Source organism: Anastrepha obliqua, chromosome 1 (genome assembly GCF_027943255.1).
Source record: "Anastrepha obliqua isolate idAnaObli1 chromosome 1, idAnaObli1_1.0, whole genome shotgun sequence".
Taxonomy (NCBI): domain Eukaryota; kingdom Metazoa; phylum Arthropoda; class Insecta; order Diptera; family Tephritidae; genus Anastrepha; species Anastrepha obliqua.
Genome location: NC_072892.1, coordinates 48644351 through 48656694, shown reverse-complemented (window position 1 = coordinate 48656694; position 12344 = coordinate 48644351). Strand labels below are relative to the sequence as shown.

The 12344-nt window shown below is 32.5% G+C and overlaps 1 protein-coding gene across 1 annotated transcript; it reads right to left on the bottom strand.

The window, feature by feature from the left end:
• Nucleotides 1-1604: 1604 nt before the first annotated feature.
• Nucleotides 1605-9026, bottom strand: LOC129252846 (UDP-glucosyltransferase 2-like). Its single transcript, XM_054890980.1, has 3 exons — nucleotides 8554-9026; nucleotides 2808-3067; nucleotides 1605-2740 (listed from the first exon to the last, which is right to left on the bottom strand). The coding sequence occupies exons 1-3, from the start codon at nucleotides 8795-8797 to the stop codon at nucleotides 1682-1684; spliced, it is 1563 nt and encodes a 520-aa protein (XP_054746955.1). The 5' UTR covers nucleotides 8798-9026; the 3' UTR covers nucleotides 1605-1681.
• Nucleotides 9027-12344: the final 3318 nt, after the last annotated feature.

Genomic DNA, 12344 nt, shown 5'->3' with positions numbered 1-12344 from the left:
TGAGTAGTCAGTAGCTTCCGTAGGTGACAAGTTAGATAAGTATTCATACAGTTCTGAGTTTTTTGCGTCTCTTATAGGGTTTCTTAATTATTTTGTGAACTTATTTAGCTTTTTTTGTCGTTCTTGTTTTTGGTGCTTTCCCATATGCACCGAAGCTTGCGTTTTTCTGATATTAATATTTTGACGCGATTATTAATGTGTGCTTCAGTTTGAGTGTGCTTAATTTCCGCGTAGCGTTTCACGCAGCTCTTTGAATGCAGTTGTTGAAAATCTCAACGGCCGTGTTCAGATCAGAGTTGGATTTTAGTGGAATATTTAGACACAGTGAATCCTCGACCAGTTCTATAAAGTATTTCCAATTTGTCATTTTATTTTGCAGCTGTGGTGCCATCTCCTTTTTTTGAAAACAAGAGTTTATTGTTATTGAGAGATCTAGACATGTGTCTATAGAGACCTGATTTTTTGATACACTTTTGCATATGCAACAATCTATAAGATCCGGTCTTTTATTATAGCAGTGGTTTGTAGATTCTAATTTTTAGTGTTTCTCTCCTCTTGTGTCCCAGCAGGATGATTTGTGTGGTATAAATCATATTTTGGAATTTTACGCAACATTTATTTGTCAAGTGTGTGTGAAAAAAGTTTGACAGTTTTCTTTTCGGGCATGTCACTTTGCACTTCTGCAACTTTTAGAAGTGACCATCGCTTCTCTGTTTAGAAAAAAAAATTTGTAGTCAAAAGTTTATTAAAAAAAAAATGATTTTTATTTTTGCGCCACCTAGTATATGTAGGTGCGTGAAAATTATTTGCTTTATTTTGGGTTTACAAAAATAATTGCTTTAAAAAAATATTTATTTATTTAAAAGAAAAAAACAAGATCTCCTAACATGGCAAGGAGCTTGGATTTCTTGATGAAACACGAAAAGAAGCCAAGCTTCAAATATAGTTCAAATTCACAAAAAAAAAAAAATTCATAAAAGCGGCACATTTTTTCAGTACCATAGCATAAAAAATATCATGTTTCAAGGAGTTAAAATATCGTGTTAATTTTTGAATTTTTTTTTTTGTTTTCTTGCCGGTCTTATGCATTTTCTTCATGTATCGAATGCTCGCCATTTATATGAAAGAAAATACTCAACATCGTCAGCGTAAAAAAATTTGAAAAATCAACTCAAATTTTTAAACAACTGAAATATTTACTTTGTTACAATAAAATTATTTTGCTATAAAACTGTGTACTCGAAAGTTTTCTTAGCACTTGGATTAAAAAGTGCGAAATTTTTTTGAAAATGTGTTTAATTTTTTTTTATTTTATGTAAAATTTGAATCTTGCATTCGTGGAATTTTCGTGGGACAGTGAACTAAATTTTCATAAATAAATTATTAAAACTAATATAATTAAAACACAAGTAAATTGTCAAAACTTCTTAATAACTTCCTGTGGCGTAGTTATTTAAAGCAGTGAATTTAATAACTAAATAATTAGTCCAATAAGTGGATTTAGTGATTTGAAGATTTATTGATAATGAAACCCTTATTTTAACTACCACAAGAAATTAGGGGTAGTGCAAAATACCCAGCCCTGAATATAAAGCGTTTTAAAATAATTTACCAAAGCATTCATTTTTATTGACTAAGCAACTATAACAGCTAAAATCTCTTATTTACTACTAAATTAATTTTACTGCTTCTTTTGTTTGATATCCTTACGCGCAAGCGCAAACTGCAGCCAACCCCACACGACCCGTATCAGCAACAACAGCACCAGCACCACTACTGCCAGCCCACCAGACATGATCAGTATGGTATCTATACTGTGATATTGTATGAAATTCAAATCCTGCCCAGCACAATGCAAGTGCTTAGCACCTTTATGTCGCACCACATATTCCACCCAGTAGACAGCTAAATCCAGCGGATTCATGGGCTGATCGCGATAACGCGTTGACATATCCGCCACCCGCTTGGCATAGCTTCCATCGGTTAGCATGCGTTCAATGGCCGCACTAAAGCTCTGCTTTGTAAGGTTTGTATAATCCAAACGTATGCCATAACCTCCAGAGGCAGCACGATTCATATTCAAAAACTGGTCGCCGAAAATCGGTATGCCGATGAAAGGTTTGCCATGATAAATGGATTCGGTGGTACTGAGTAGACCGCCATGTGTGATGAAGAATAGCACATTGGGATGCGCCAATATATCATCTTGCGGGAACCATTCACTAATATACACATTATCTGGTTTACCTTCCATTTTGGGATCCTCAAATTTCCACAGAACACGTTGCTTTAAACCGCGGAATGTATCGAGTATCGCCTGTCGTGTCTCCATGGGTAAATATTTGCTACGTAGATTAGAACCCATCGAGAAATAGATTACGCCATGTTTCGCACTGCTAATGAAATGTTCCAAGTCAGCTGGCAATGGTGAGCGTTTGCGATTGATATGCATGCCTCCAACTTCGATCTGATTATGTACATAGGGTCGAGAGTAGCTGAGCGAGACGTGTTGGTTGAGCAGCACCAAAGCGGCATTGCGTCGCACTTCGTACATGTCGCGCTTGTTGTTGGGAAAGAATTGCTTGTACAAAGCTTCTTGTTTAGGTAAATAGTACAGATCGAGCAGTAAACGCTCGAATGTATTATACCCCAAATTTGCAAGGCGTTGCAACAGAGTCATATTATCGTTGAATGGCAGTAATACGCTTGGAACGTACGAAAGTGGGGAAGGTGAGCCGACCTTGTGAAAATGCAATACAATTGAAATTAGAGTATTATAATTTGTATATAAAAAGAATATTACTCACCATATCCGTATTCCAGGGATGTGCTCCGAATGGGCTCAAGCCTATTAGTGGTGCATTGAAATGTTCACTCAGACCGAAGATCGATTCCGAGAGAAAAACTTCACAAATAACGGCATCGAAGGTTTGATTACTGGCCATGAGCTCTTGAACGCTGCGTTCTTGAAGAAATGTGCGTGAAATATTTATACCCATTTCGTGGTAGTTCTTCACATTTTCAAGAACACTGTTTTTGATGGTGTCCAAAAGGTTTGATGCAGCATCTGAAGAGAGAAGACACGAAAATAATGCATTTTTAGTTATTTATTTTTGTTTTAAGTTCTTGATTACTATGAGGCGGCTTTAGGGAGTTGCATGTATTTTTTATTTACTTTCTAAGCTGTTTCTGATATTTTTTGTACATTATATTACATTTATTATATTCTTTAAGAAAAAAATAGTATATGGGCGTCAGAGGAAAGGTATTTTTAATAGCTTTAATCCAGAATAATTTTTAATAGAATTGGGTTGCCATCAAATTTGCAATCTCACTTTTTATGAATTATTTGAAACGTTAACGCCATACAAAAAATTTATATGCCCATAAAATGAAGAGTGTTATTGAATAGGGTTGCCACCAAATTATCTCCACACAATTTTAAACTTATATATTATTAAAAAAGTTAAAAAGTGCAAAAAACCTTTACAATATGAGAATAAGTGAGAAATATTTTTGGTAGCCTTAATTCAGAAATATTTTTACATAGGGTTTCCACCACATTTTCAATATAAAATACTTATTTTATGAAGTAATTAAAAAGTTAAAAATATAGAAAGGATTCATAATATATTCTTCAAATAAATATGACTTTTGAAAGGTATATTTGAATAGGGTTGCCACCACATGTTCCATATAAGTTTAATGAACTAATTAGGAAATTAAAAATATACAAAGGGTTAATAATATCTTCATCAAATAAATAATATTTTTGAAAGGTATATTCGAAAAGGGTTGCCACAAGATTTTCAATATTCAATTTTTATTTTATGAATCATTTTAGTAGAAAGTTAAAAATATATTGTACAAAAGGTTAATAATATCTTCATCAAATAAAAAAAATTTTTCAAATGTATATTTGATTAGGGTTGCCACAACATTTTCATATAAAATATTTATTTTATGCATTATTTAAAAACTGGCTTTCAAGTATATGTACATCGGATTAAACATTTTTGTTTAATAGTTTTAATTCTTTGCATAGGGTTGCCATCAAATGTGTCCCACAAAATTTTTTATTTAAACATTATTAGAAAACACAAAAACGTCACAATATGGACATTGAACGAAAAGATTTTTGCAATATAAAATATTTATTTTATAAATAATTAAAAATATTATGTATATTCAGAATATATTCACGAAATGAGTGCCCACTTTAGAATATTTTTGCTAGCTGCAATTAAGAAATATTTTTGCATAGAGTTGCCACCATATTTTCAATATAAAATATATATTTTATGAACTAATTAGGAAGCTAAAAATATGCAAAGGGTTTATAATATCTTCATCAAATAAATAATATTTTTGAAAGGTTTATTCGAATAGGGATGCCACAAAATTTTCAATAAACAATTTTTTTTTTATTAATTATTTCAAACAACAAAAATTCCAAATTGTGTACATCAAATTAAAAGTTCATTTTGGGCATTATTTCTTTGCATAGGATTGCCATCAAATTTGCCCCACAACATTTTTATTTTATAATTATTACAAAAAAAAAAAACAAAACACGGCATAATATGGACATCGAACGAAAGGATTTTTCGCTATACCCTTTATTTGGAAATTATTGTCCACAGGGCTGCCACCGAATTTTCAATATAAAATTTGTGTTTTAAAAATTATTAAAAATATTATTTACTATATATTATATTCAGAATGTAAAAAAAGTTCATAAAATGGGCATCAATTTAGGAATATTTTTGTTAACTTTAATTCACAAATACCGTTAAATAGAGTTGCCAACAAATTTTCTAAACAAAACTTATAACTTAAAAAGTTATTTAAAATTATTTTGCAGTAGAAGTAGATCTCAACTAAATTCGAATCCAAGTTAGAATCATCCAATTTTACAAATGTTCTTCTTCATCGGCGCGTTTTTGGCTGAGTTTAAAGAAACGAACCAGTAACTTCTTGCTCACTACCTCTAGTTGATCTTTCTAAGGCAGATGAGACCCATATATTTATTTGCTGTACTGTGTCTATGTAGCCATAAAACTGATTCCCTACATTCAATACGTACAATATCTTATAACTATTTAACTCAAAAATATTATTTTGAAATGGTTTTAAAGTATAAGTGTTAACTCTGGGTATATTTTTATAAGACTACCATTTTTATTACGTGCGCAACTAAGTTCTCGCTGTTTGTCAATAGATGCCGCCACCGGTGTGTGCTAGTCGATTCTAACATAACCTAAACGTCATAAACCAAGCTTAGACATCTGCTAAACAAACTGCTTCGACACATTGGAGGTTTTGTTTTGGTATCATATACTTTTGGTTTTGTGAAAATGTCTGACTTTGTGCCGAATAATCGTCATTCGCGGGAAGTGTTGATTTTCCTCTTTCATTCGAAAAAAACAGCGGCTGAAGCGCATTGAGAGCTACAAAAAGATTATGGAAATGCTGCTTTAAGTGAAACAACGTGCCGAGATTGGTTCCGTCGCTTCAAAGATGATGATTTTAGTGTTGACCATTGTTGTTGAAGGCCAAAAACCTTCGAAGACGATGAATGGCATTGCTCAATGAGGATCCGTGTCAAATGCAAGAAGAGCTTGCTTCAGCTTGCCGAACCCATTAAAACTACCTGGAAACACTGAAATGGGAAATCCAGTCCCACCCACCTTATTTTCTATATATTGCGCCGTTCGATTATCACCTGTTCCGATCGATGGCACATGGTCTAGTTGATCAGCAGTTCCATTCATATCATCATCATTCACAACATTACAACGCGGGGTGCGTCAAAGCTTCCTTCACAAAACTCCTCCAAAGTGTTCTATCGCTTGCTTTTCCTTCGTAGTTGCGAATTCCCATTGCTGTGAGATCGCTTCCTATTGCGTCTATCCGTCGGTTTCTCGGCCCTTCCCTTCGCCTTCGCACCAATTATCTTTCCAGTCATGGCTTCCCTTACGCAGAGCTGTCTCGTCTTGGATAAGTTCGTTCAATTCCGAGTTGTACCTAATTCTGTAGCTGCCATCTTCATTTTTAATGGGTCCGAACACTTTTCTTAAAATTTTCCTTTCGAAGTTAGCAATAAGCGCACTGTCATTAATTTTCATAGTTCACACCTCGCAACCATATGTCAAAATTGGTCGTATAAGAGTTTTATACATGGTCAGCTTCGTAGGTCTAGATAAAAGACGAGACCTGAACAAACTAAGGTGTGAATAATACGCTCTATTGGTGGCGTTGACGCGATCTTTGATTGCGGGTGTTGAGTTACCGCTACAAGTGAACATTACACCTAGATATTTAAATTGTTACACCGCTCCAAAAGTATATGCACCTACATGAAGATTCTGTGCATTTGTGTGCCGTCTTGATTTCAGCATGTATTTCGTTTTACACTCGTTAACGAAGAGGCCAATATCGTTGGCAATTTTGTCAATATTTAAAAAGGTTTCATTTAAGTCGTTCGAAAGAATGGCGATATCGTCTGCATAGGCACATATTTGCGTTGTTTTCCATTCATATGAAGACATCAAAAAATGGCTTGATCCGTGGGTAGCCTCAAAAGGTGAACAGTTTTATGAGGGTATACGAAATCTACCAAAAAGAGGGGAAAAATTAGTAGCCAGCGATAGGCAATACTTTCAATGATCCACTTAACCATTTTTTCATAAAAAAAAAAACAGCGGGAACCTAGTTGCGCACCTAATATTAAAAAACTAAATAAAATATCATAATATCGAATAAAATGTGTTTCACTCAGTTTTAATCCGAAAATATTTCGTAAAAGGGTTGCCACCAAACTTTGTGTAGAATAATTTTTTAAAAGTAATTTATGTCAGCGGAAAGCCCATGTGACAGTATATAGCAAGTAAATGCAAGCATAATTTTTTTATGATTAAATTTTTTTTATTAGAAAAATGTTGGTTTATTAAAAAAGCTAAATAAAAATTACCTCTGATAACCCTTAAGGGGGTATTTTTGTTAGCATGTCTGTAAAGATTCATATACGATGCTGAAGTTGTGTATACAAGCCATTAAATATGGCAACTCCATCAAATTTTTGAAACAGATAAATCAAAGACCATAGTCCACGAACATTAAAACGAAATATTACAAAGCCAATAAGAAACAACAGTTGGTTTCAGGCTACGTTAAACTCGTCAGTAAGCGCTAGAATTTCATGCGTTTATGTATAAATTCTGTGTTCGTTACTAATTACAGCATTAAGCAACCCGCGCCATTCAAGAGGTTTGTTTTGAACTTGGCAATACGTTACATATGGAATCATTAATATTCAATTAAAAATCCTATAGTAATATTTGTGGAATTAACACATTGCTTATGAGCAACATTGTAATTACTTGGTCGATTTAGACCTTTGGCCGATCGTAGGCAGCACATACACATGACTTTTAGTTTTTTCTATGATTCGTTAATATTTTTAAATACATATTTGTAAATAAATATACTATATTTAACTTATTGTCTACCCAAAACCATATGCGTGCATCAGCTACAGATTTTATACAAAAATGGGAAGAATCCCAACAACTTTTCACTCCGATTCCACAATTTTTTTTATATGGTGAAATGCGCATTAACGTGCAGGAAAAAAGTTTTAAAAAATCAATGAGATTTTCTAACAACTTCTGCTTTGCTGTTTATTTCACTACAATTTGATAAGCTGCAAAACTGCGTACAAAACCTGTTTGTAGATATTCTAAGTAAAAACGGAAATTGTTGCTGAAATTTCCAGCAATTTGTCCAATTTTTGTATAACAATTTGAAATTGGATTTATATGATTTTTATTAGGCAACAAGCTATACTTTTATACAACAATAATGGACATTCAGAGAAAATAATAATAATTGTTTAAATTGTCATATGCTAACGTTTTATCGCGTGGTGTGTATGTGTTGGTAATTGCGCGAAAATATTTTTGTTATCGATTCAAGTAGGCCACTTATATGATATTCTTCAGTAAGTAAATTAATGCCGCCAATGCACACTGCATTTATGATATGTTTATATAATGCATACATACATACACATATAATAAATATTTGTACGTGCAAACACATGCACAATGTACCCAGCGCTTCATAGCACATTAAAGATAATTGAACCAATTTTCTATTAATAGTAAAAGTATTCTTTTATGTCGTTTATCAAATAATTATATATAAATTTAATTAAGTGACATATTACGCATTTATCTAATTGTCTTACTTTGTTTGGCTGACAAAATTCTTTGCCTTTATATTTAACACAAAAATTTGTTTTTTTATAAGAGCCCAAGCAGATTTTATATTATTTTGCTGCCATAGAGGTATTTTAGTTAAATCGACTTACCTTACTAAGGATTGCATCATCATTACACGCACAATTTTTTATTTGACTTAACTTAATTTTACATGAACGTTAATTACTTCGCTTTACTTATTGCAGCGGCATGTGGGATTAAGCACATTTAGCTTCAACTATGTACGCATGTATGTACATATCTATACCTAAAATCTCCCCATACTCACTGTCCATGGCTGCCTTGATCGTTGGTGTTTCAATATCGTGAAAATTCTTCAACGGTTCTTTCAGGGGAAATGGTGAAATGACAGTGACATCGTGACCTCTGCGTGCCAGCTCCTTCATTAATTTTGAACCAACAATGTAATGCGATCTGGCCGCGGTATGAAGTATGCCTAAGAAGCGATATGCCTCTACATTGGAGCCAAGCAAAGCAGCTACAGCCAGAAGAATTGCCGTGAGTAAACGCATAATTCGCACACTTTTTGTGGTAAAAACCTCAAAATTAGCACACAGTAAATATATTTATTGTTCAATGCACAATAATTTAAAATTATATTTTCTAATAATTAACTTAATTGCAGTGAAGCTTGCAATTTTTTGTTTAATTAAAAATAATCACACTATTTCGCAAATATTAGCGACATTTCTAATTGAACGTTGTGCGACAGACTGGTGGACGTTGTGTAGTGACACTCGATAACATTAAAAAATGTAGTATATAAATAAACACATTTCTCATACTAACGGCTATTTACAATTGCGCTTTATAGTTTCATTTCAGGTTTGTTTATTTTATATTCGCGAGCTCGGCGTTGCCAACTTACTGAACTGTGCGCTAAGTCTGGTGTATTTTGCAAAGCAAGACGTTGAAAACAAGCGCATTTCAGCAATCATACGAAACGGGCTTTATTTTAGTCTTCATCAAGCGGCATAATTTTACAACGCGAACTAGTGGCATATGGAAAGTTGTAGCTTCAAAACCGGTTAAGTGGTATTATTGAGTAGGATTTGTGGCATATTTAATACCCATTACATAGATATGAAGTCAGATCTACAGCAGACGCCAAAGTAACTATACATTAGCGAATGAAGATAATTTAACACATAATTCGCTTCTATGATTTACTAATTAGCAAAACAAATATTATACTAATCTTAATTTTATTTCTTTTCTACACAATTCCAACGATTTTGTGTAGAAAAAAATATATAGGCCCCTATTATGAGCAACATTCGATCTTCGACTGTAGTCGAAAGTGCTGATCGAACGAATTTTCATTTGGTATTATGGTGCTGATTCGTTGAAGAATAGGACTATTGTGAATTTCGATCGCTCGACGCATTTACAATAGATAATTTTTTCTCAGCTGATACAGCAAATCAAAATAAAAGAAAAACCGATTGTACTGAAATTCTTTGCTAATAACATTTTTAAAAGTTAAAAAAAGTATTTTTTGTGAAAATGAGTACAACGGAGTTGTGGTTCGACGATTTATCGGACGATGAAAGATTAGCGGAACTAGCTAGAAGTAGAAAACAGTTGAGGGCCGCATCCAACCCCCTAGAAATGGCTTCCACTGAGTACATTTAGAACTTTCAAAAAGTGTTGACGTACTTAATATTACAGAAATTTCCTTACAGATTTTTAAAGAACTTTAGATCACCTAAAGAGGCGTTTATGAACCTACTGTCCAGTACAGAAAACTAGTTGCAGCAGTGCAATCGAGCCACAGTTCTGCGATTTTATGCTCAGGGATCGTATCAATTGAGTATTGGTAATGAAGGTATGCTAGGACTTGCTCAACCCACTGTGTCTGTTGTGCTATCGGAAATAATAGATGTCCTAGAAAATTATATTTGTCAAAGCTGGATACAATTTAGTAGTATAGAGGCTGATCTGCAACAAAGAAAAGCACATTTTTATTGCAAATACAGCATAAGAAATGAAATTTTTAGAATATTATAGAAAAATCTAGAAAGTATCAAATAGAAACCTTTACGCCACAGTTTCTGTTTTATTTTTGTTATAAATTTTCTTTATTCAATTATTCGTCATTTGAAAAAAATATGTATTTCAGTTCCTCTACGTATTTCAGCCCATACCTGCCAAGGGAAAATAAAAATGTATTTCTATAAACATCACAAAAAAAAAAAACCATTATTAACCTTAATCCATTTTGCTGCCGTTCTAACTGGTGGTCCCAAGCAATTCAGCTCCGTTGTGAATTCCTCCAATTTTTTTGCAGCTTGAACTTTGGTGCAAATCCCTTTTGCGAATTGTGGATTCTCTTCCATTAATGAAACTAGCCTTTCTAATTGCTGTTTGGTGAGTACCTGGACTTTCGACCTGCATAAAGTTAACAAAATTAGTATATATTTATTATTTGGTTACTATAAAACCATAAATAATCGCAAACAACTTACATTTTAACAAGTTTACCCATAATACGCAACACAATCGAAAGCAAAATTGCATTCGACTCTAAATTCGGTATTCAACGAAAATTTCGACAGGGCTGCACCGCTCATAATACCAAATTGACATTCGATTTTCGATCTTCGACAACCAACGAATATCGAAGATCGAATGCAACTCATAATAGGGGCCATAGTTGAAGAAAGCACACAAAAACGTCACGCGACATAAGAAAACATAACTGCATATAGCATAGCATAAGATAACATAATAACGGACTTTGAGCCCTCAAAGAAGCGTTGGAAATATATATTATATATTATATATACATACATAACAAAACATAACATAACATAGCAAAATCAAACATAGGGCATCGTAAGACCAAATAACATAACAAAATGAAACATAATATAACAAAGAAAAAAGTAACTTAACATAGCATGGCAAAACGAAACATAGCATACACATAATAAAACCCCACATAACATCGTAAGATGAAATAACATAACAAACATAACATGACATAACAAAACGAAGCATAACACATCGTAAAAAAATAATGTAGGAAACATAAAATAACATAATACAATGAGTCATTATAAAAAGCCTCAGAAAACGAAGCATAACATAACATAGAAAAACATAACGGAACATAGCAAAACATAATATATCAAGTATATAACAAAACCAAATATAACATCGTAAGATCAAATGACATAACATGGCATAACAAAACGAAACATAAAACATCGTAAAACAAATTAATGTGGGAAACATAAAATAATATAACACAATAAATTTTAAATTAAAAAAGCCTTAGAAAACATTAACATAACATAACATAACGAAACATGGCGAAAGATATCACAGCATCCATATAACAAAACCAAACATAGCACCGTAAGATCAAATAATATAACAAACATGCCGTGACATAACAAAACGAAACATAAAACATCGTAAAACAAATTAATGCAGGAAACATAAAATAACATAACAAAATAAATCACTTTAAAAAGCCTTAGAAAACGAAACATAACATAACATAACGAAACATGGCAAAACATAGCACAGCATCCATGCAACAAAACCAAATATAACATCGTAAGATAAAAAAATAACAAACATAACATAACAAAACAAAGCATAACACAGCTGAAGGTAGTAGTACGATGTAATGACAGAAATTTCGACGTTTTTTCATGAAAATTTTTTAAAAAGAAAATATAATGCGATCGTTTTAAAGTTTCTACATGTTTCTATTAGTGTTTTGAAGTATATATATTAAAAAAAATTGTTTAAGTTAATTTTATATTAAGTGGAGTCCTTAAAAAAAATATGAGTTGGTTCGGGGAAACACACAGTCTTCCAAAGTCATCTGAAATAAAAAATTCAAAGAGATTATTATTCTGTAGACTTTATTTTAGGTCCCAAACCTAAAATATACATAAAAATAAAAAAACAAAAATAAAATGGCGGACTTGTGAAAAAATTTATCAAAATCTAATTTTTTTTCTTCATAAATTGCTTAAATTAAATAGTTTATTATTAAAAAATTAAATGTTTTAAAAATCCAGGAACTAGATATGTGTGCCT